The 23,312-nt window shown below is 50.9% G+C and overlaps 1 protein-coding gene and 1 long non-coding RNA gene across 5 annotated transcripts in view; one reads left to right on the plus strand and one right to left on the minus strand.

Annotated features, from left to right (window-relative positions):
• The window catches only part of SFXN5 (sideroflexin 5), a 151,573-nt gene that overhangs the window by 123,037 nt on the left and 5,224 nt on the right, over nucleotides 1-23,312 (plus strand). For 2 of the 4 annotated variants that reach the window (XM_076065891.1, XM_076065892.1), the window contains exon 13: nucleotides 1,296-1,413. The exons of the other annotated variants lie outside the window; for them this stretch is intronic. In XM_076065891.1, coding sequence (XP_075922006.1) covers nucleotides 1,296-1,413 — 118 coding nt within the window. The remainder of the gene's footprint in view (nucleotides 1-1,295; nucleotides 1,414-23,312) is intronic. 4 annotated transcript variants of the gene reach the window in all.
• LOC142924153 (uncharacterized) lies at nucleotides 864-22,378 on the minus strand. The gene is made up of 3 exons (XR_012941317.1): nucleotides 22,068-22,378; nucleotides 18,898-19,004; nucleotides 864-1,567 (listed from the first exon to the last, which is right to left on the minus strand). It is a non-coding gene; the product is annotated as an uncharacterized LOC142924153 (long non-coding RNA).

Consider the following 23,312-nt stretch of genomic DNA (forward strand, 5'->3'; position numbering starts at 1 on the left):
TAATCGTCACCGGTGTTGTCCATGAGCGGGAATCGAACTCGGGTCGCCGGGTTCGTAGCGCAATGCGCTAACCGCTCCACTACCGCTCCCCACTGACGCACACAAAGACAAACACACGCAGAGCCTGACAACCCGCTCTAACGCGCGCATGCCAAGGGTGCGGCTCAGGGTTCGCGACCTCGGGAAATGAGCGGAGAATGGCTCGGATTTCCTGCCGCGCTGTGATCTCTGACCCGCGCCACCACAGGTGTGCCGGGGCACACAGGGGGCGAGCGAGCGAGCGAGAGACAGAGACGAGGAGAGAGAGAGAGCCCCTTCCATTCTCAGACGACGCACAGCGTCGCTCGCTCGCGCCTTTAATTGCAGCAACTGCCCCGTGTGGTGATTGCCTCTGCGTGATTTGTACATTCTGTAGTTGTGGTGCTCGGGTTGATGAGATAATGGGATTTTTTTTCCTTCACTATTTTTTGTTTAATCGAAGAATAGTAATTTGATTAAGTGTGATATATATTTTAAAATTCTTTTTTGGGATATCGATTTTCACATTTCAGGATTGGCCTGCACGGTGGCCGGCATGCCTTGTGAGAGTTCCGCGTGGAAGCGCGCAAATTCATGTTAACGGCCCTTGATGCACAACGTGTTCATTTTAAAAGGTTTTTTTTTATTAATTCGCGCGTGAAATGTTCGACGTATCTCTAAAAGAGTGCGTAATTGCTGGCGTTTTTTTATTTTTAAGATGTCTTCTTTTACGGATCTATATTAGCCACAGGATCTAATAAGAAAGGATCAGCATTACCCAATGAAATATTTATGTGCTTGAGAGGTCAATAATGCCTGCGTAAGCATTCCACTTGCACACAAGATTTGCCTTCACACTTCTGTTTAATAACAGCATGATAATAACGATAATAGTTGTTAATTGCCTGTTGTCCATGTGAGTGTACATTAATTTGTCATTGTTGTAGTTTGCCGTATGTATGTAGTTGAACTTCTTTCGCACCGTACGTAGCCAGCCGTGCTAATCTTTGTTGTGATAACTCTTTTGTTGTTTGTGCTTTTTTTGTTTTAGTGCCATTTCTTAATTTGTTCATTTTTTATTTTGCTTTGGTAGTAAGGGTTTTCATTTGCTTGGTATGTATGTGCGTGCGTGCGTTAGGCTTCTTTCGCGCCGTGCGTAGCCAACCCCGTCTGTGGGATTTGCTCCTTATGTTTAATTAACCGACCGCATTGTGTCATCATCATCATAATTAATAATCGATGGGGGGCGGGGGGCTCACTGCGTGCGCCTGGCACAGGACCGCGCTGCTGCGTGCATGGCCCCGCCTCGCCCTGCCGCTGCAGACCCTCGTGTGCACAGCCACCTTCGCCGCCGCGCTGCCCCTCGCCATCGCCATCTTCCCGCAGTACTCCCAGGTGAGCGCCCCTCCGTTCACACCCACGGTGGTGGGGGGGGGGGGGTCCGATAACAACACCAAGAACCGCCGCCACCTGTTCCGGTTTTCCCAGGATCGTCTTCCCGCTCCTCCGATTGTCCGTCCTGCGAGGTCTGTAAGTCTTTCCCGGGACGCTAAAAGTCAAAATGAGAATATGTATTTATACTGGAGGAATCCGATGAGCTATAAATCTCTATTTCACAGATGTCCAGTAGGGGCGGGTGATAATAATAATGATGATGATACACCCAGGGCTCATTTTCTCACTTATTATTTTCCTGGACTGCTGCTAGGCTGGCGTTAGGCCTCGCACCTTGCGCTGTTTGGTCAAAAGATTCCTACAACTAATTTAATGTGGGGAGGCCTTCACCCAACAGTGGACTGACACAGGACTATAAATGTTTTCTTTTATGTTATTCACTAAACTGTGAATGCAGCAAGTACAAGGTATGCCTATCCATAACGATCCTGTAAATTGTTTGGTGATACTTGAGTTAGCATTGGTGCCCAAGGACAAATAAAACATTCAACACGCTCATCAATAACACTGCGGCCCAAAAAGGAAACATATAATAGGCGATGTTTCATGGAAATGGCCCTTTCTTCATAGCATAATGATTCCATATTATCGTTCCCTATATTGCCACCACCACCCACACTACTGAATCGCGAGGACAAAACAAGGCGAGGTGAATGTGGCTGGGTGCCAAAATAATTCCCGGAGCAGTGCTCCGGACTGTTCACGGCTTACGTTAACTGCTCCGTCTGCCGTTCCGGACGATGTGAGACATTCCTCCTTCTTGTAATATGTCCTGGATATTTTAATGTCAGGGGGTGGCAGCCCAAAATGTCGCTCGGACAGGTAACAGTTAACCTCTCCTTTCATCCACATGGTCAGACGAGTTGTAACGTTTCGTGGTTGTGACTCGATTCTAGATTCGCGAATTTTTTTTCCCACTGATAACGTAATTTTTATTAAGTTTTGGGAGGAGGAGAAAATGTCACAGGTACACTCTTATGTCACGCAATAGTGCCAAATGGTGTCTCCTGCTGTGTTTATAATTTTAATAACGTTGCATTAATAAGTACATTATAGAGAAAATTAACAATGATAATTCACTCCTGTAGCTTGCGGGTAATGTTTTGTTTCAGTCACAAAATAAACCCAGATAGATCATCAGTGTAACTTTGTACAGCCTAATGTGGGATAGCTAATAGCTCTGCAGGTGTGTGTGACATACAGTTCCAGTAACTATTTGTGCATCGAGGCATCGATTCATCAGTTAAAACCACTTCTTACTCTCACAATACACACAGAATCCTGCATTTATTTACACACTGTGCAAATTGTAGGTACCAGATATGCTAACGTTAAATTTACAAAAATGGAGCGACCAAAACTGTACAGACGAGATGAAAAAAAACAATTGAGAAAAAAAACATCAGATGTTTTTTCCAAGGAAAAACATATTTAAAAAAATAAAATCGCGACACGGATTTATCATAATATTCACCGGGATGAATCGTCACATGCCCAGGGTTCACCCCGTTCTCTACGCTGACGGTGCGTGGAATTGATTGTCACATTCTGGAGCATTGCAGTGACGATGATGGCGGTGGCGGTGTAGAGCTGAGCAGCAGTTGAACTTTGAACTTTTAACCGCAACGAATGGGGACGCTACCCCCTCGCTCACCTGCCCAGCGCGGCCAAGAAGGGGCCCCTCAGGAAATGCGGCGTGTGTTTGAGCGCCCGCCCGCCCGCCCGCCCGCCCGCTCTCAGCTCGCTCGTTGGCCATGTAACGCACGCACGGGGGCCTCTGGGCAGGCCCCGGCGCTCGCCCGTCGATCGTATCTGCGCCGTCCCACGTCGGTTCTATCACGCGCTCACATCTTCCCGCGCAGCCAGCCACAGAGTGTGCGCTCCATTACTCACGGCCGCCGCCACCACCAAGAACCCCCCCCCACCCCCCCCCCCGTGTATTTTGCGCGCACGCAGGCTGGACGGGAACGGCACCGCTGAGCGTTGGCAGCAGACTCCGTCCAGTTGGGTTTTATTTTTCGTGGAATGTGATTTGGAAAGGTCTTGACTGCACTGTCGCCGTGATTCTAGACCGACTCAACTGCGGCAAAGAGGCGAGCGCGGCAGCGAGTGGTCGCTGTTCCTGAAACGGCTGACGACGGAGCCGCTACAGTTCTCTTGGCAGAACGGAGCCACGAAGGGGCAGATGCGCGGGGCCCTCAACTTTTGATAGGATCCTCGGCAGCAGAACTCCAACAGTTGGTTTCTGGGATCTCAGACGAATTTGTGGAGGGGTGATTTATTAATAGAACCTTTATTACTTAGGTGATTATGCTAATTGCTCTGATACCATGAAGACGAAGATCCTAGCCAAATACCTAATGCACTCGGAGAAGTGCCGGAGTCAGTTAACGTCCTTTATTTAAGACCAGGGGGAAGAGACCATTGGGAGCAGGAGTTTCTTTAGCAAAGGGGGGGGGGGGGGGATCTGGGTTAAATAAATAGTGGAACAGCAGCCAAGGTTCAGTGGGTAAATTGGTTTAACGGTTTTCAGCATGAGGCAAATGTGAGGGTCCAGTTTCTGCACGTCATTGCCAAGCATTCCTTTGCTAAATCAAAAACAATACCAAGTTCAATGTTAAATGCTGTCATGTGATCGTGTATCGAAAACACTATCAAATGCAGTGTTCAGAGCGAAGACGTTGATTTCAGGAGTTACGTGAAGTAATTTGAATTCTCACAGTGGCTGACTTTTTAGGCTCCATTCACAGTGAAATAGATAAGCCAACGCTTCAAAATATTGTAGCTTATTTTGTCAGTCCCCTGCTGGATGATGGTCTCCCCCCACGCCGTGTCAGAATTTGGGGTTTGTTTGACCGTGGTCACCACGCTGGTCGGTGCAGCTTGGCGTTGTTGTTTGTTTGTCGTTCTTACCAACGGGCCTGTCACGATGCCTCGGCTCGTCGATTAGAGACCAATCCCTACGCTCTCGTTTAAATGCGTCGAAGCGTGCGCTTGATAACCGCTCGTTGATATTGTTGCAATTTTTCCGCGCGTGCCGCAACGAGGCTGATGGAGTGGAGGAAACCGTACAAATGTGACGGACCAAAATTGAGAACCAATGAAAACGAGACCGTTAAAAAATATTGAAAATGGCATTTCTGAATCGTGACAATTCATCTCTTCGCTCGAGAGGTCGAAGGTTATTCACCTCCGATTAGCACGGTCGGCTATGTACTGTGCGAAAGAAGTTCCACATATATGGCGACTGCCCAGCACTTCTCCCTGCACGCTCCTCTCGTGCATCTCCAAGAAGCGGTTTCTTGGTGTTTACGTTTTACAAACTTTGAGATGTTCACTTTTAATGCGAACTCGGACACCCAAAGTGGTATTTTGGTTACTGTCATTTTCCATGTAATAAGTCACTTCGTTCAGCTATCATTTGTGGCCAAGTCACTTCTGCGAAAGAGCTATCTATGTAGCTCAGTGGGCCTTACCTTGTAAAATAAAAAAAATAGTTCGTTAAATAAATTTACTTGGTAGGAAAAAAACCCCCATGGTGCTGGCATGCATTTTTTGCATGAAAATTTGCTCCTATCTGGCTCCTGGCCATTGCTGTCCAAGTCTCAATCAGATTATTCTCTACAGCGGAGCGAGTCCCTGTGTTAGGCCTGACACTTGCCTGGCCAGCGGAATCAAGACAACCACCTGGCACAGTTGTTTAATATGCCTTCAAACAACAAAACACACAACAACAACAACGACGACAAGTGACCAAATCGCCTGCAATGCGCTCGATCTCATCAGATTTCTGAAACTAAGCAGGGTTGAGCCTGGACAGTGCTTGGATGGGCGCTGCAGACTGCTGCTGCTGCTGCTGCGGGGCTGTGATGTCAGTAGAGAAAGACCAGTGCAGCAAAGTCCCCTCGTTGTACCGCACTTCTGCGCTTTCGTCAGTCCGCACTGCGACATACGGTCGATGAATCCCACACTGCTGACACAGCATGGAGAGAGGGCCCTCGTCGAGCAGTGAATTGACTCAGGGCTGTTTAAAAATAAAATCTAAACCTTGAGTTGAGTAGGGCTGTATCATACCCCAACATTCAAATGTAGCACTGTACTACAAAGAACAGTAGCGGAATAAAAAAAAATGATTTAGTAAATCGCTCTTTTTTTATTTTTTTACTTCCAATCTATGACGAGCTCGAGACCCGCGTGGCCAAGCGGTGCGGTGCGCGCTGCGTTTCGCACAGCTGATCCCAATGAGACGGATAAAGAACAGCAGCCCCTGCCTGCCTGTGCAGCTGGAGTTCTGCTTTGCCTTTGCATTCCTCTGCGAGAGCGGCACGCGGTTATCCAGAGGTAACGGGGGGGGACCTCGGGGAGACGCGTGGACTGCCAGGGACGGATCTCGCTTCACGTCGTAAACTTGGCCTCGGGCGTGAGCGGTTTTTGGGGCAGGGCCTGGGTGGCCGTGCGGCCCGCCCGCCGAGATGCCGGCGCAGCGCCGTTCGCCGTGGAACACTGGCCGGCGACCTCGGCGGGTGCGGATACTTTTGACGTGCGACAGACAGGCAGCCGGCAAAACTTTTTTTTTTTTCAATATGAAGTTGGGTTTTTGTGTTCAGTCATTGGTGACCCAGACCATCATCAACTCACTTTGCTCGAGAACCTGGTTTAACAACAGGTGCTGCAACACGTATTCGAACCCAGGGTCGAAGCTGTGCTGACACATCACACAACGGCCCCACCCTCTGCAGCAATGTTTTTCTTCACTGCACGAGCGGATACTTTCCCCGACGCGCTGAGACATCGGCTGCTGCTGGCTTCCCCTCCTGTCGTACCCTGTCCCCGCCTGGCTGTCCCGCCTGGCTGTCCCGCCTGGCTGCCACGCAGACCCCCCACGTGCCTCCACCGCACGGGTAATTGGCCGCGTGCATCAATTGCACCCGTTCACGATCCTGCTCCGAGGTGAAACACTCGCCTCGCCGTCGCGTTGACCAGTGATGTCTGCACGCGTGCGGGGAGTGTGGGGAGTGCGGGGAGTGCGGGGAGTGCGGGGAGTGTGGGGAGTGCGGGGAGTGCGGGGAGTGCGGGGAGTGTGGGGAGTGCGGGGAGTGCGGGGAGTCCGGGGAGTGCGGGGAGTGCGGGGAGTGCGGGGAGTGTGGGGAGTGCGGGGAGTGCGGGGAGTCCGGGGAGTCCGGGGAGTCCGGGGAGTGTGGGGAGTGCGGGGAGTGTGGGGAGCGGCAGCGGGTAGCGGTTCGCGCGCTGCGCTTCGAATCCAGCGACGTCGGTTTGATTCTCGCTCACGGCCGACACCCGGAGACGATTGTTTGAACCGGTCCTGGGCCTCCCCTCGGTCGATTCGGCCACAAACGAGTACCTAGTGCGGTGTGTAAACATCGCTACTGGGGAGACAAAGGCGGCCGGGCTAGGTGCTGGCCACCCCACCCCTTTGTGTACCGTGCCGCCTTCATAGGTGCTCGCTAACAGCACTTGCCCCAACAGTCTGCTAAGACTGTACTGGGGGGTTTTTTGTCTTTATTTGTGTGTTGGGAGTGGTGGCACACTGCTCCCCACGCATGCACGAGTTCGAGCCCCAACCTCGTCTAACATCGGTGGTGAGCCTTACTCGCTGCTCGGTAACAGTACCTTCCCCACAACTCCGTTAAAGGCCACAGGTGGATCATTGTATTTTGCACGTGCATATGCGTGTGCTTGTTTATGCGTGTGTGCACGTGTGCAGGATCACAAAGACAGAGATATCCCCCCTATAGCCTTCACCGACTGTTGGACAAGTGCTGTTTTGTATGATGGCGGCCAACACGGCACACACGAGGTTGTGGTGATGTTTGCTCACCACTCCAGGGACTCGCATGAGGCTGAATCGACCCAGCGGATGCCTCGGACCGGTTCAGATATTCGTCACCGACATTTGGTCGTGAGAGCGAATCGAACTGGGGTCGCTCGCTCGATTCGTAGCGCAGTGCACTGCACCACTGATGGTGTCGCGCATGCACGCTCTTTGAGCGCTGCCACAATAATAAACATACTGTGCTCACAAATCCAGCTACCTGACTTCGATTCATAGCCACGGCTAACACCAAGTGGCAAGTGGTATCCAGATCTCTCCGAAGACCTCCCTTAGATCGACTCAGCCTTAAATGAGTATCTGGTTGTGTATGCAAACATCATCACTGGGGCGACAAAAGACATCCGGGTGTGATATTGGCCGCATCACCCCCTTGAGCGCCGTGCTGGCCTTAATAGGTGCCCACCAACAACTGCACTATGCCCCAGGCATGAGGATTAGGTGTTAAGTTTGGAGTCAGGGGTTAAGGGATGGGGGTTAGGGGGTTAGGATCTTTACCTTGGTGTTACCGTCGGGGTTAGCAAATTCTCTCGGCACGATGGATACAGAGGCTGAGAGTATCGAAACATGACCTGGGGGGGCGGGGGGGGGTTGCTTAGGTCACCTCAGCCTGAAATGGCGCACGCGTGCGGGGAAATGCGTACGCGACGTACAGGGTTGAGTGCACGTGAAACGGACGCTCGTTCGCTTCGGGCTGACAGGTTTTTTGGGGGAGGAAGAGGCGGTGGGGGGGGGGGAGTTATTACCGTGACCCTCCCACCCCCCCGAGGGTGTCGTGTAAGCGCGCCCATAACGCAGAGCCCGCAATTTACTCCACTCTCTCGTGTTATTGGGGAAGCGGCAATTGAACACGCCCGCTCGTTGGATTCAAGCGCCGCGTGCCGTTCACGCGCGTGCGTCTGCTCGCGGAGTTGAACCCGTGAACATTATAGTTCGGCGAGTGGCGAGTGTCGCAGGTGGGCGCTGAGGGTTTGGGAGCCAAGTGCAAAATGTGCACGTGGAACTTCTTTCGCACCGTACGCAGCCAACCGTGCTAATCCGGAGGTGCGGGGGAAGGGCAACAAACTGAACACAGAGTGGAGTTCTAAAGGGAAATGAGTTTTCAGTGTTAGATTTAAAAGTGTATCGCTCTAGTCGCTTCCTAATATCGGAAGGAAGAGCATTCCAGACGGCCACAGAAGCGCGTCTGAAAGTGCGTGATGCGGTGACCGTCTTGGCTAAGCCAAAGTCCGTTGTGATTTAACACGCGTTGCAAAACGAAACCGGTAAATGGATTTTATACATTGAACTTTTTTTCGCACCGCGCGTAGCCACCCGTGCCAATCAGAGGTGCGAAATCAAAATGTTCATGCCCTGAGAGCGCGTGTCTTCGCGACACGATGTTTGTGAGCGTGGCGCGGAATGAACAGCGTCGTCGTAATCAACAACACTCCGACTGGCGCGTCGTTACGGCCGCTCCTACGTCGTGTTGCGTGGAGCGAGCGTCGTCGTCCGTGACGGCGACGACGCTCGCTCTCGGCATGTCTGCAGGCGAACGTTGACGCGGTTTTGCGCCCGATGGTGTCGCGTGCTACGGGGTGGCTCACACATTCAGAGTCACGAAGTCAACGGACTTGAGATGACAACTCGACCGCTGCTCGCGGCTATCGGCATGCGTCGTTCCCGTAGACATCGATTGCCTTGTTGCAACGCTGCGTTAAATTGTAACGTAGTAGAAGGGAAGCTGCCGCGGTTTAATGGAGAGCCGCTGGACTTGCAATCTTGAGGTCGAAGGTTCGTTCTTCCGGCATGGGATTTAAAATCCTTAATTCCCCCCCCCCCCAACCCCACCCTTCCTCCTCCTCCAGCGGTGTAAAGAGTCGATCGCCAAGTCCCGGGTGGTGAGATAGAGTGTGGTAACTCCCACGTCTTCCAATTAATCTGGCTATCATTTAAAATTTTAATTAATATTTTTATTTTCTATCTACGTGACTTCACCGAAAGAACCAAGAATATCATGAAAGAGTCGGGCAAATACTCAACTATAAAGGGTTTATCTTCTTTGGTTCTTTCGGTAAAGTCACGTAGAATGAGAATAAAATAATAAATTGATAAAATAAAATAACACATTCTACGTGACTTTACCGAAAGAACCAAAGAAGATGAATCATTGCAGTCACGAAAGCTTTAAATCGAAATATAAAGGGTTTCTCTAGAGCTCCCCCTAGTTGGAAGCCCTTCCTGTGCCAGCGGTGGCGTGAGCGGTCGAATGGCAGCGCTGCGCCCTTCACCGCCTTCACGTCGTAGCTGGCATCTCACCGGCAGCGCGGGCCCTGCTCTTACAGCGAGACGCCACACAAACACTCGCGCCGGGACTGTGCGATAACTTGCTCATCACAGCGGCCGTCTTTTTTTTTTTGTCGTCGCTTAGCGCGGCAGCGTTTTCCAAGATACCGGACAATCTTCAGAAATCCCCCGTTGGCGGGGCAGCCGTCCAGCAAGTCGGCTAAATTGCCGATTAACGGATTATGTCTCCGGTAACTGGAACATTCCTTTCTCAAGCGAATGTGACCTGCACATGGCAGTTACTTCCAACGCAACCGCATTGAGACCCGACCCTTTCATTTGGTGGCTCCGTTCGGGGGATCTCTCTCCTGACCCTCAATTCAGAAAGGAAAATTACATCTAATTAAGGCCCTTATGTCTGAAATAGTTTCTAAGATCTCTATGAATATAATCGCATGGCTGCTAAGCTGTTGCAATTTGCATAAGGTCGGAATTCCTTTTGTGTGCGGATTTTAATTTGCGACGAAAGAAATTGAACGGATTCTCGCGGTTATCGGAAGCCGTCCGCAGTAGCTGATGACGGCCGAGTGCCATCGAGTTCGGCGATCTTAATTTTTTTTTTAATCAGAAATTAATTGAATGTCTTACGCTTGCGACAAGTGACGCACGTTCGCGGTATGGTGTTGCGCCAAAAACACAGCCGCGCAACTAAAATAACGGATACACTTTTTCGCTCTGAGTGGCGACAATTTCATACCTATCGATAAACGTTTTAATTTGCGTGAATTTCTAAGGAGACTGATGATCGGTAGCAGCAGCCTGTGATGTGTGTGCGCGTGCCCGCAGGCGCAAACTGAGCTGATCGCAGAGGGCAGAGATCTTGCGAATGAGCCAATCCTGGTCTTCAGTTCTCATCAGGCCAAACATTAGTAGTTTGAGTTGTGATTTTTTTTTTCCCAATCGCAATGTTAAAGCGTTGGCGCTGCACTTGGCGCACCGCGATATGACCCTGGCAAGCCGAGTCTGATTCCTGACCACGTCTAGGATAGGTTTGCGAGCGATATCTGAACTGGTCATATATCATCGAGACCACACGCACCTCAAGCAACGCTCACAGCCTGTGGTGTGCGGGGAGGCCTTCATCCGACAGTGGAGTGACGAAGGGCTTTAAATAATTATTGTTATTATTATCATCATCAAGGCATAACGATACACGCGGCCCATTACGGGGAGGCAGAGTGGCCTGCAAATTCGTTCACGACAACACATTGCAGCATTGCGGTAAACGTCGACCGGCATGTCGGTGGGGCTTGTATCCTACTTTCGCACGTCACCAATCACCCCGACCAGGTGTCCCCGTGCTTGAGAGACCCGTTGCCATCCCAGCGGTGTTAGAAGTCAAAATTAGAATTACAAACTGTCAAAGTTACATTCTCCCCCACCCCCCGCGCCTTTAATTAAATCACTTTCGTTTTTTTTTTGTTCTTACTCCCCTTTTCCGCTAGAAATGTAATGTACCGTAATGGCTTTTTCCTTTTAAGTCAAGTGGACGTAAATATTGTGGGCTCTCCTCATGATAACAGAAGGCAGAAGTAATTACTCGTAACTGCCCACAGAAGCCCTTGCAAGGCTGTTGTAACCTGATGTCGGGAGTAATGATGCTATTAATTCGGATGATGTCAGTGCTCGTGCTTTGATCAGAGGCCCGCCTGGCTAATCCGCCAAGTAAAATTGATGTAGAAGCATCTCTCTCTCTCTCTCTGTGACCTTGGTGTGGTAGTGGTGGTTACCGTGCCGGTGCTAATACGTTGCCCGCACTCGTGAGCCGTGCAGGTGTTACGGCCTTGCCGGCGGAATTGTTTCACGTTTACATTTTTCGCCGTTTGATTGCCCACAATACTTGCTTTATTTTCCCACCATTATTACAGTTATTGACTTGCTCACCCAGAAAAGCCACGCTGAGTCCGAAGACTCCTTTTCAGGAGGGTCCTGCATTGGGATTATTGGCCAACACCGGTGACATTGTATGTTTTTGGCTATGGGAGGGGGTGGGGGAAACGTACACACTTCACACAGACCGGCGCCCAAGTCAGAACGTGAACCCAGGGCTTTCTTGCTGCGGGACGCAGGCGTTACCACTGCTCCACTCTGCCGCCCCAATGTAACAGCGGAGCGGGGTTCTTATGCAGCCGTGATCAACCCACTGCTGGATGGAGGCCCTCCCCAAGCCTTTGCTGTCTCTCACGGTGCTGAGGAGAGTAACAATCCATCAGCCACTTGCAGACGAGATTAATGCTTTTGAGTTGTGTATATTTAATATATATTTTGTTGAAATTTTCAGCACGTGCTGTTCTTTTCTTTTTTTTTTACTTTTATTGGGTGGAGCGGTGGTGCGGTGTTTTGCGCACTGCACTGTGAAACTGAACACCTGCGTTCGATTCCTAGCTAAAGTTCGTGGCGAGCGATATCTGAACTGGCCTCGTACAACCTGTTCATCAACCTGCGCTGACCAGCATGGTGAAGTATGGTTAAACAACCCCCGTGTGAGCAAGTTTCTTACATAGCCCGGCCTCTGTACACCCAGCAGTAGAAGTGGATCTACCACGGTCTATCAGAAGTTCGCGAGTGGGGAAAGGTGCAAGTGGTATTCAAAGACATGGAAGAGTAGGCCAAATATCCTGCAAAGTTGTTCTCTAGAGCTCCCTCTATCGGAGGCCCTTCCCGCCAGGCCAGCAGTGGCGTGAGTGAGCGATTGCGGGGCCGCACCTTTACCTCTTACCTTTCAAATACAACTAAACATTTTTTTTTTCTACCAGGTAAGGCCCACTGAGCTACATAGCTCTTCAGAAGTGACCTGACCAGAAATGATAGTCCAACGAAGTGGTCTATCGCGTGGAAATGTATAGCAGACAAATCCTCTAGATGCACGTTAATTATAAATTTTGGGGGGGAAACTGAAGGATCCCGAGAAAATTCCGCACGACCACGGGGAGGACACGCAAACTCTAAATATACAGGCGAACCCACGGCCTCCTGCATAGTAGGCGAGGTTGTTAATTATATAGAACCAGCATACTTTGTTCGTGTTTTTGTTTTTTTGTTTGTTGTGGTTGCGCCCGATTCAAGAGCCGAATGGCTCACAGGGCTATACAAAGAAATTATAATAATAAACTGAAACTGAATATATATTTTTGGTTCTTTCGGTAAAGTCACGTAGAAGAGAAACAATAAAAATATATATAAAACAATGAAATTCTCAAGACGTTTCTACTGCAACACAAACAATCATCATCAGGTGCGAAAACCACAGCAATATTTTTTTTTTCAAATTTTCTTGCTGTGGTTTTCACACCTGATGATGATTGCTTGTGTTGCAGTCGAAACGTCGTGAGAATATTATTGTTTTATATATATTTTTAATTGTTTTATTGTTTCCCTTCTACGTGACTTTACCGAAAAAACCAAGAATATGAATCCCTGCAGTCACGAAAGCTTTAAATAAAAAAAATGAAACTGAATACTTGACTGGTAGCCAGACTCACGATCGGGAATCACATCGTCCACGACACCAACGCTATTGGGTTGGTTCCACAAATTAGGCAACCCTCACGAGTCAAAATCATCCTAATTATGCACGTCGGGTGTCACTCTGAAGGTAATTATCACTAGTTTTAGAAAACATGACCTGGTGACGTCCGCACAAAACTGAACGCACCATCATCATTCCAGCATGGACGGGTGAGTCGGTTCACCGGAGTATCATCGACACCGTGGTATCTCACACTTGTAACCAAGTGGACCAAATTAGAACTGCTTTTCGTCTTTAGCTTGTTGTCCTTCCCCCGTAACACGGTTGGCTACGTACAGTGCGACATGCACTGCGACATACATAAAGATCCCCCGTATAGCCTTAACAGACTGTAGGGGCAGGTCCTGTTAGCGAGCACCTATAAAGGCCGGCACGGCACACGAGGGGTGGGGGTGGCCAACACCACGCCCGGCCGCCTTTGTCTCCCCAGTGGCGATGTTTACACATCACACCAGGTACTCATTTGAGGCTGAGTCGACCTAGGGGAGCCCCGGGACCAGTTCAGATAATCGTCACTGGTGTTGGCCGTTAGCAGGAATTAAACTCGGGTCGCCAGGTTCGTAGCAACCGCTACACGACCGCTCCCCACATACACATAATACATACACACACACATAGATGTCTTTGTTCACAGTTGTCTTGACGGAAGCCCCGTTGTCACGCCGTGTCACTGCGGTGCCAAGCTGCCAGAGCCGCTCGAGAGTAACGGCTTTGTCGGAGACGATTGCCAGCGGTGGGCGCTAAACCTGGCCGAGTGAATCACGGCCCTTACAACCGCCGCCCCAGCTCGCCTCGTCCGACGGCCTCGGCTGCAGAACCCAAGGCCACCCCGGCACTGCCACAAAAAACAGCTCCTGTTGGGGTCACGTGTCGTCGCATCCCACCACCCCCCCCCCCAAAAAAAGAAAAAGGAAAGCGATTAGGAAATTCCATCTGTTATGCCGCTTTGACTTATCGCACCGATGTGAATATTTCGCGCATCGCTTGTATGCTGCGTTTTAATGGGCGGCCATAAATTTCAATAGATAACTTTCCCCTCCTTTGGCCCTCCCGTCTCTCCTGCCCACGAGCTCCTCCAAACAACAGTCCCTGTCCAAAATAACCAAAACCCTCAACGGCTCACGGCGCACACCAAAACCCCGCAGGGCCCCCCATCTTCCCCCGGAGGAATTGTGTTAATGCGAGTTTACACCTGGCCTCCCCAAGGACAAGGTGCGCGGGTCGCCTGTAAAGATCAGCATCGCTGGCGGTCACTGCGACACCGAACGGCTCGCAGAACGGTGCCGTTGTGCAACCGCCACGCGAAACGGCCTCCGTAAACTTGCTCGCGCGCTTTTACAAACAGGCGAGCAAAAAAGGGGTCAGATATTGCTGCACAACTTTTCGCTTGTGTTTGCCCGACTTACAATTAAGGGGTAATTAAACGTGCCGCGTTGGTGATTGCCTAATGAACGTGTCGCGTGCAGATGGCCGTGCGGAACGCGGGATGGCTCCGTGCCAGTGATGGTGAATTTGATATCCCCACTGCTCGCGGTGCTTGCTTGCCCGCTCGTCGGGGTCCCACGCTGAGTTGGTGCCGTCGATTCGACGTCGATCCTGAAGCTCGCGCCCCTGCCGGTTGAGTCGTGCGCGTGTGGGAATCGATGTCTTCTACGATACGTGTGCGTCTGATGCGATTCCGCTCCGCGTGATTTTAGGTAGCGACTGGAGAAGTGCACTTTTAAGTCCAGATTGACAACTCGTTTCGTTAGAACTCCGTTTTTAAGTTGTAGTTTGTTGTCCTTCCCCCGCGCACCTCAGATGAGTACAGTTGGCTACGTACGGTGAGAATGAAGTTCAACATGCATGCCCCTGCAGCCACTCGTGTGCGTTATCCTTCACCCCAGTGTTAAATGATCCTTGCATCAAATCGCCACCCGAGTGGGCTTGGGCCACGTCAAAGTTTCACCCCGAGATAATTCGGGGGGGGGGGTTTCTTGTTAGTTTATTTGACCATACTTCACCACTCTGGTGTCAATGCGGCTTGGCGGAGGTGCGATGGGGAGTGGGCCCAGGACCGGTTCTGGCATCGCTCGCCAAATTAAACAGGCGCAACCATTCGCGACCATTGCCATGATGCGTTATTGATTTTTGGGTGAGATCGTGCTCGGTTAAAAACATGCCTTGTACACCCTCCTCCACCCGACACGCTTGTTGACGTGACAACTTAATGGACTGGCCGCGTCAGGTGGCGGAGGGTTCACAGCACACATTTCACTTCGGCGAACCCGACCGACGACTCGATTACGAATCGCGGTCCGCCGAGTTCATGGCGCGGCGTGGGCGAGCCACTAAATCGGCAACAGCTCCGAAGTAAATGACTAAATACACTCGACGTGGACCCTTCGACCCGCCGTGTCGCCACCACGTGAGCCTGCGGGGATCCGAGCGGCACGAGGAGGAGGAGTTTGGTGTCTGCCACGTCGCTGTCGCGTGCACGCGCCTCTTTGTTTTCACGCTCGGCGCATCTTCTCTCGCCGGCGAGGACCTATTAGCGTTAATTACCCTTACATATGGTGTGCATTTTCACAAATTTAGCACTCCCGGTTTTCCTCTCTCTCTCTCTTGTCTTTAAAAAAAAAACCGAGCAAGTGATACAAATGCGCACTGAGCAAACAGCGAGTGACATGCATATAGTGCTTTATGTTACGTAAACTAACCCTCGCAGTTATAATTATTTATTGTATAATTATTTATTATGGCTATTTTTGTATAGTTTGTATTATTTGTATAATAATAGTCACGCCATTTATTTATCCAGAAGAGACTCGCATGAGTCTGAAAGCTCAATTTCAGGAGGGCCCTCCACCGGGTAGTTCACCAATCCCATGAACGAGCTTTTGTTTGGCTGCACGTTGGAGGTAACCAGAGAACCCCAGAGAAAACCCATCACGCACACCCTCGTGGGTGGTAACACCCATCTCTCTGCACAGATGGATTCAAGAATCCGTCGCTGCCCTGCCATCTTTTGGCCCGCTTGCAGCCCAACCTTCACAACACAGTGGCATTCTCAAGCAACGGTCTCTCATCGACGTACTAACCAGGCTCAGCCTGCTTAGCCTTCGAGGTCGGACATGATGAGGCACGTGCGGGGCATGGGATGGGGGGTGAATTGGTCGTCGAGGGGGGAACCGCCGAGAGATTCAGAGATGTAGCCTGGCGGCGGGGGGAGGGGGGCTGGAATTGTGCCACCGATTTCCCGGGAGGTGCGCGCGGAATCGATTCGCGCCGTGACCTTTTCATGTAAAAGACTGCGACGGCCGTCGGAACAAAGGAAGGCCAAAGGGGAAGGGCGCCGCGCGCGGGGCCAGCGTGGCGCTCGCACGCCGCCACTCCACCGGCCGTTTCCTAAAGATCACGCAACCGTGGAGACCGGCTTATCCGCGTGTGCGTGTGTGCGCGCGCGCGCGTGGGGAGCGGTGGCGCAGCGGTTGGCGCACTGCGCTGCGCGCCTCGTTCGATGCCCGCTCGCGACCAAATGACAGTGGCGAATGTTTGAACCGGTCCTGGGGCCTCCCCTAGGTCGACTCAGCCTCTCAAATGAGTACCTGGTGGGGTGTGTAAACGTCGCCACTGGAGAGACAAAGGCCGTGCTGGCCTTTATAGGGGCTTGCTTACAGCATTTGCCCCAACAGTCTGTTCGGTCTATACGGAGGGGGGAGCGGTATTTTTGCGTGCAACATGCGTCCGTGTGTGTGGGCGTGCGTGGTCGTGCATGTGTGTACGTGCTTGTGCGCGAACATGTGTTTGTATGTGCGCGTGTGTGGATGGGGGGTAGGCAGTGGAGGGAACTGGTTGGGGGGATAGGGGTGGCGATGGGGGGGGGGGCTGTTGTTTAGGAGGCAGTGGAGCGTGGGAGTGAATCCATTTTAATTGCCTGATGTCTGCAGGTCACAAGGATATGCATACTGATAGGTCAACAACTCGGGGCTGTAATGAGGTCCCAAAGCATTGCCGATTGCACCATTGGAGTGTGAGCGGTGCTCGAGAACGATTTGAGATCCAAGCATTTGCTGATTGGCGGCATTATTGAAAAGCATCATCTCTGCACTGATGTTTATTCTGCAGTTATGCTTTCGGCTTGATGTCGGTCGGGATCATTGTCAGACGTCGTGCGCCGCAACGCATTGGCAGCTTCCCTGGATTGATAATATAACGTGCAGCCATGTCTATTGGAGGCTGCGCGTTCATCATCGTCATCATCAACGACGACTTTGCAAGCGAGCGGGCATGGAAGTGAGCGAGTGGGTGGGCAAGTGAGCGATGAGGCAGCGCGCGAGTGGGTTGGCAGGCGATTGAGCGGCTGGGTCAGCAGGGGGGTGAGTCAGCTAGCAAGTGGGTGGTGGGTGAGTGGATTGAGTGAGCGAGCGAGCGAGCGATCGAGCGACGTCTGGGCGTCTCACCGTGTGAGCGTGCGTCGGAGGGAGTCCTGGGAGGCTGCGCGCCCAATAATGAAGCCCCCTGTTTTCCTAATTATCCTAATTAGCAGGCAGGGCCGGGCATCATTTGGTTATAAATGTTACCTAATCCGCCACCTCCACCGAGAGCAGCAGCCTCATAATTATTGATGCCAACCGTCTGTTGGCTGCACACGCTACGGCAAGCGAGCACATGCAAAGAGACGTTTCCTTTAACCCTCGCTCGCCCGGCCGCCAATCCCGCCTCCCCCCCCCTTCGGCAGTTCACTCGTGAAAGTTGCCGCTCGGGAAAATCAAGGCAAGGGCTGACTGCCACTCGTTCTGCCGTCTCAGGACTTTAAATGCTTATGGACATTGCGAGGGCGTTGGGGGCAGGGGCCGGGGGGAGAGGGGGGGGAGTAAAATACGAACTGTGGTTGAGACTCCCAAGGAAACACATTTGGGAATGTCGCAATAAGCGGGTTAAGATTTGCTTGTCTGAGATTTTTTTAAAGTTTTTTTTTTGCGGACGATGTTTTGTTGCTGAGCGACGGCGTCGGATGTAAGGGGGGGGGGGGGTGATTTAACGTCGTACGAAGGCGCGAGTGTTAAACCGCGGACGGTAATCAGCTCATTAGATCTCTTGCAGGGGCGAGCCGTGTCGGTGGGATGTTCGACGTTCGTGAGCGCGTCTAGGCTCTGACGGGGAGGAGGCGTTCACGGCGGCGGCGGCGTTCTTTCTCGGTAAATTATTCCCAATTCCGCTTAAAATAATATCGGAATTATTTGGTTCTTGACATTTTTCTGCACGATAAAAAAAAAATTTTGAACTAAAATTAACGGCGCAAATTACCGCGCACGTGTGTGTATATTAAAATAATTCTACACGCTAAGTTTTTTTTATAGTTGCTTTTTTATTTCCACGAGACTGAATTTTCTTTTTTTTTAAACAAATAAAATGAAAAAAATAACAACGGTAATTGATTCTGCCGAATTAATGCTTGCCAACATTTCCCCCCCCCAAAAAAAATCCTTTGTAACGATTTTTATTAAATTTTCTAAGATTCGTATCATTTACTTTGGGTAAATACCGCAAAACCGTCTTCCCTCCCGCGACCCTGACGCGCGCCCGCTACCACCCCTCCCTTCGAATGGTCTCGACGATGAATGTTCAAACAATTCGAATGACTACAGCTTTCCGCTAAAGTCATTACGTAAGAGAGAAAAAAAAAACAACAAACCAAAATGAATACGGCTTTAGCGATCGCTCTCCTCCTCTGTACCCGTGGGTGCCTTGTTAACTTGTGCGGTGGGCGGCGTTGAGCTGGATCTGTCCGGTTACCTGGCAACACCTGACCGATCAGGCGGGCACGGAGCCTGCCATTGGCTGCTGCCCCGTTGGGATTTTTTTTTGGGAAGGGGAGGGGGGGGCAAGGGAAAGGAAAGGGGGGGGGGGTCAGGAGGGGTCAGTTGAAGCACACACGCACGCGTAGAGATGAACGTACACACGCACACTCGTGCACGTACACACATTCACATACACGTGCATGCACACATACACACACACGCACCTGCACACTCGCATGTATCAAGACAGTGATCCCCCCCCCCCCCCCGTTTAGCTTCTATAGCCTGTTTGGGCAAGTGCTGTTCGTGAGCACCTATTAAGGCAGGCACAGTGCATGATGGGGTGGTATGGCCAACACCATGCTCAACCGCCTTTGTCTCCCCAGTGCTGAGCTTTACCGACTGTGCCAAGTCGACTGATTTAAGGCTGAGCCGACCTACAGGAGGCCCAGGATCAGTTCCGACATCACTCGCCGCTGATGTTGGCCATGACTGGGACTTGGACACGCTACAGCGTTCTTAGGACAGTGCGCCAACCACTATGCGACTACTCGCCCATACGAAAAGACAAAGATCCCCCGTATAGCCTTAACAGACTGTTGGGGCAAGTGCTGTTTGCGAGCACCTATCAAGGCCAGCACGGCACCCGAGGCGGCGGATGGCCAGCACCACGCCTGACCGCCTTTGTTTCCCAAGTGGAAATATTTTTACGCGTCGCACCAGGTACTCATTTTAGGCTGCATCAACCTCGGGGAGGCCCTAGACCGGTTCAGACAATTGTCACTGGTGTTGACCATGATCCGAAACCGAACTGGGGTAGCCGGGTTCGTAGCGCAGCGCGCTAACTGCGTCACTACTCCTCGCCCACACACACACAGATCCACGCACACACTCATACCCTCGCACCCACTCATACATGCGCACCCACAAACGCACGTCTTTGTCGTGTCACCCCGTGCAGGTGTGTGAGCGCGTGCGTTTGGCTCTGCTTCCTGTGCTGGCTTGAGATGATGTCGAGCCAATTTTGTCATTTAGCAGTTTCACTGCGCTCTGTAATGTTTTTATTACATTTCCCCTTTGCTAATTTTGTTTTAATTAAATGTTTTTAATGTTCATGAAACTGTAGAATTCTCGATTAATTTCAGTCACATTGCTGTGATATTTATTTAACGTTTCTGTATGATGTGTCGTGTATCGCATACGGGTTCTCTTCACGTGGCGTCTTTTCCACTCAAATGCGTGGGTTTTTGTCCGGGCACTCTGGCATTATCCCACACTCAAGGTGCTTTACTATGAACTGACCAAACATCACAAACAGCGCCATCATAAAAAAATATATATCACCATGAGACTCAGTTATGGTCATAATTACAACGTTTATGCTTAACCAGGTGTGAGAACTCAAGAGACCCAGAATGAGCCTCACTTGCAAGAGTGACCCAGGCCCATTAGTCTGCCGGTAGCGGGTGACGAATGCTGCTGCGCGTATAACCCCAATTGAGCAAATTGCGAGTACATTACGACATTGCCAAATTTGGACCCTTACGCCGACACACAGTGGGGGCCTAACTCTTGCGAACGACATCAGGCAATCATCAACGTACACTGTGAAGCGGACGGCGCGTATGTACGCATATTGAATTTCTTTTTCGCCGTATGTAGCCCGCAGTAGTAACCAGGGCGGCCGACAGGATTCGAACCGTGAACCTCTGCAACAAGCGGTGATCGTGCTACACCGCTGGGCCGCAGCGCCACCCGAGGCTGTGACGTTCTTGGTTCAAGAATGATGTGTTCTCGTGGGCATCTAACGTGGGTGTTTTTTGGTACATGCGTAAGTTAGTCTTGCGCGGGAGAGATGTGGCCAGGAGTTATAATAGTTAAGTGTGCAACTTGCAATTTAGAAGGCTTCTGTTCACATCCTGGTTGAGATCAACTCGGCCGTTCATGTCTCCAGGGTCGATAAAATTAATATCGCTTTAGTTTGTTGTCCTTCCCCCACACATCTGATTAGCGCGGTTGGCTGCGTACGGTGCAAAAGAAGTTCGTGGAACATGCATACAATAGTGGTTTTGTCCTGTGGATAGACTCGCTGCCATCATAGGAATGAGGAATGTCCACCACTAGGTCGGGATTAAAAATGTGGCGATGTAATCAAGCTCGCGTGCAGGTTATCGGTGGATACTGGCATTGCAGAACCGTAGCTGAGATACGATGATGGATGGGAACTGTAAGCAGAAGATACTTGGCCCGTGCCCATCCGAACCGGAATGTCTCATTGGCCGGACTCGACGTTCCTTAATCGTGCATCCACGGTCGATGTCAAGTCGAGCCCGACTGACTTTGTGTTCTACAACTGACTGTTGCACACCAGGTAGCCTCACTGGCAATGCTTTTTTTTCCTCGTCCAAAAATGTCCATCCCAATTAAATCTGTATCAAGTCCCAGCCCTGCAAATCAGGGAACGTGCAAAATCTCCCTTATTACTGCACCCTCGAATGGTGTCTCGTGACAGTGTGCTCGCTAATTCTGTGTGTACGTGTAATAATCTATTCCATCAAACAAAACAACACAATTTGTATTTTTCTAGTCAATTACAACTGTGTATTATCACAACCAGACAGTCGGGTCACACTTTCCCACTGTAATACACATTAATAATGTTTTTAAAGTCTATTATTATATAGATTATATAGCTCAAGTAAAGGGTCTGGTGGAGGGGAGAGAGCATATGTTCGTATCAACGGCTAGAGCCATGGTGGCAACTTAAACCTTAATTATATCATTTTGCAATTCACATAATTACGTTCGTGGCATATTTTCAATTCCTCGTGTGATGCGGCTTTTTGTTGTTTTGTTGTTTTAACTGTTGTTTACTTTGTTTTGCTCATTCTGTGTTGGTGACCTAGGTCACTCTCGCAAATGAGACTCATCCTGGTCTCTTGAATTCACACCTGAAAACACAATCGACTTGAAGTCACCTGCTCACTGATTCACCCACCCACTCACTCACCATCTCACGAACCTACTCACCCACCCACTCAATCACCTACACAATCATTCACCCACTCTCGCAAATGAGGCTCATCCTCGTCTCTCGAGTTCTCACCTGGTTATCAATCAAAATAATAAACTTCAATCCGCCGCTGGATGAAAGCCTCCGCACACCGTGTCGTTGACGGGGGTTGTTTGACCATACTTCGCCACGCTTGTCAGCGCGGATTGGTAAAGTAGTGGTAGATCCGATTATCGCTTTTAAGTGTCTCTCGCCGCTGATGTTAGCCGTGGTCAGGAGTAAAACGCAACACACAGGACCCATGGCGCAGTGTGCGCGCAGCTGCACAGCCACTCACCCCCAACATACCTGTAACCATCAGCCGTGATCAATTCACTGCTGCAGGATTGATGGCCTCTTGTTGCACGTGCTGTGTTTACATTGCTCACAAAGATAATTGGAAAGGCATGCTGATAATGTCCACAGTAGAGGTGCAGCACTGCAATTGCTTGTTCTCACCACTGCTGGCAGAAGGACCTTCACCAGAAGGGAACTCGAGAAAGAGCCCCCCCGCCCCCCTTCCCCCGTGAATGTATTTTTGTGACCTCTTCCGCGCTGACCAAACATCTTGAAAGAGGTGAGAGCAACAATTTGCTGAACCCGTTCTGGGCCTCTGCTCGGTCGACTAAGGCTCAAACGAGTACCTGGTGCAATGTAAACATTGCCGCTAGGGAGAGACAAAGGCGGTCAGGCGTGGGGCTAGTCACCCCACCCCCTCGTGTGCCGTGTCAGTTTTAATAGGTGCTATATAGATTTCACAGTTGATAGACTCAACAGTCTATATAGCTACGGGGATCTTTGTGAATGTGTGTATGTGAATGTGTGTCTGTGTATGCACATAAGACTGTGTGTATGTGTGTGTGAATGTGTGACCAGGAATCGAACGCACGTCGCCGGTTTCATAGCGCAGCGCGCTAACCGCTGTGCCCACCCCTCCTCTCCACGTGCAACACAGATCTTGAGATGACCGCGGGCTTGCTCACCTACACCAGGCTGTGCCCCCCCCCCCCAATTCCCCCAAACTCCCCAATTTTCTTCACCTCCCCCATTCAACCCCTCCAGCACCCCTTAAACACACCACTACCCCACCATCCTCCCTCCCTCCCCTCCCGCCTGATCAAGTAAAACCATATAATCCCATTTAGTAGTACAACGCCCTCCCTGCTGTCACAGCCAGCTGCATGCCTGCCCCCAACCCACACCCCTGGGGTTACACGGGGAGATTGAGTCTGCCAGGAGGGAGGGGGGGAGCCGGGGGAGGGGAGGCACAGACAACAACGTGTACCCCCCCCCACCTCC

Source organism: Petromyzon marinus, chromosome 9 (genome assembly GCF_048934315.1).
Source record: "Petromyzon marinus isolate PM22_M1 ecotype Great Lakes invasive population chromosome 9, UKy_Petmar_22M1.pri1.0, whole genome shotgun sequence".
NCBI lineage: Eukaryota > Metazoa > Chordata > Hyperoartia > Petromyzontiformes > Petromyzontidae > Petromyzon > Petromyzon marinus.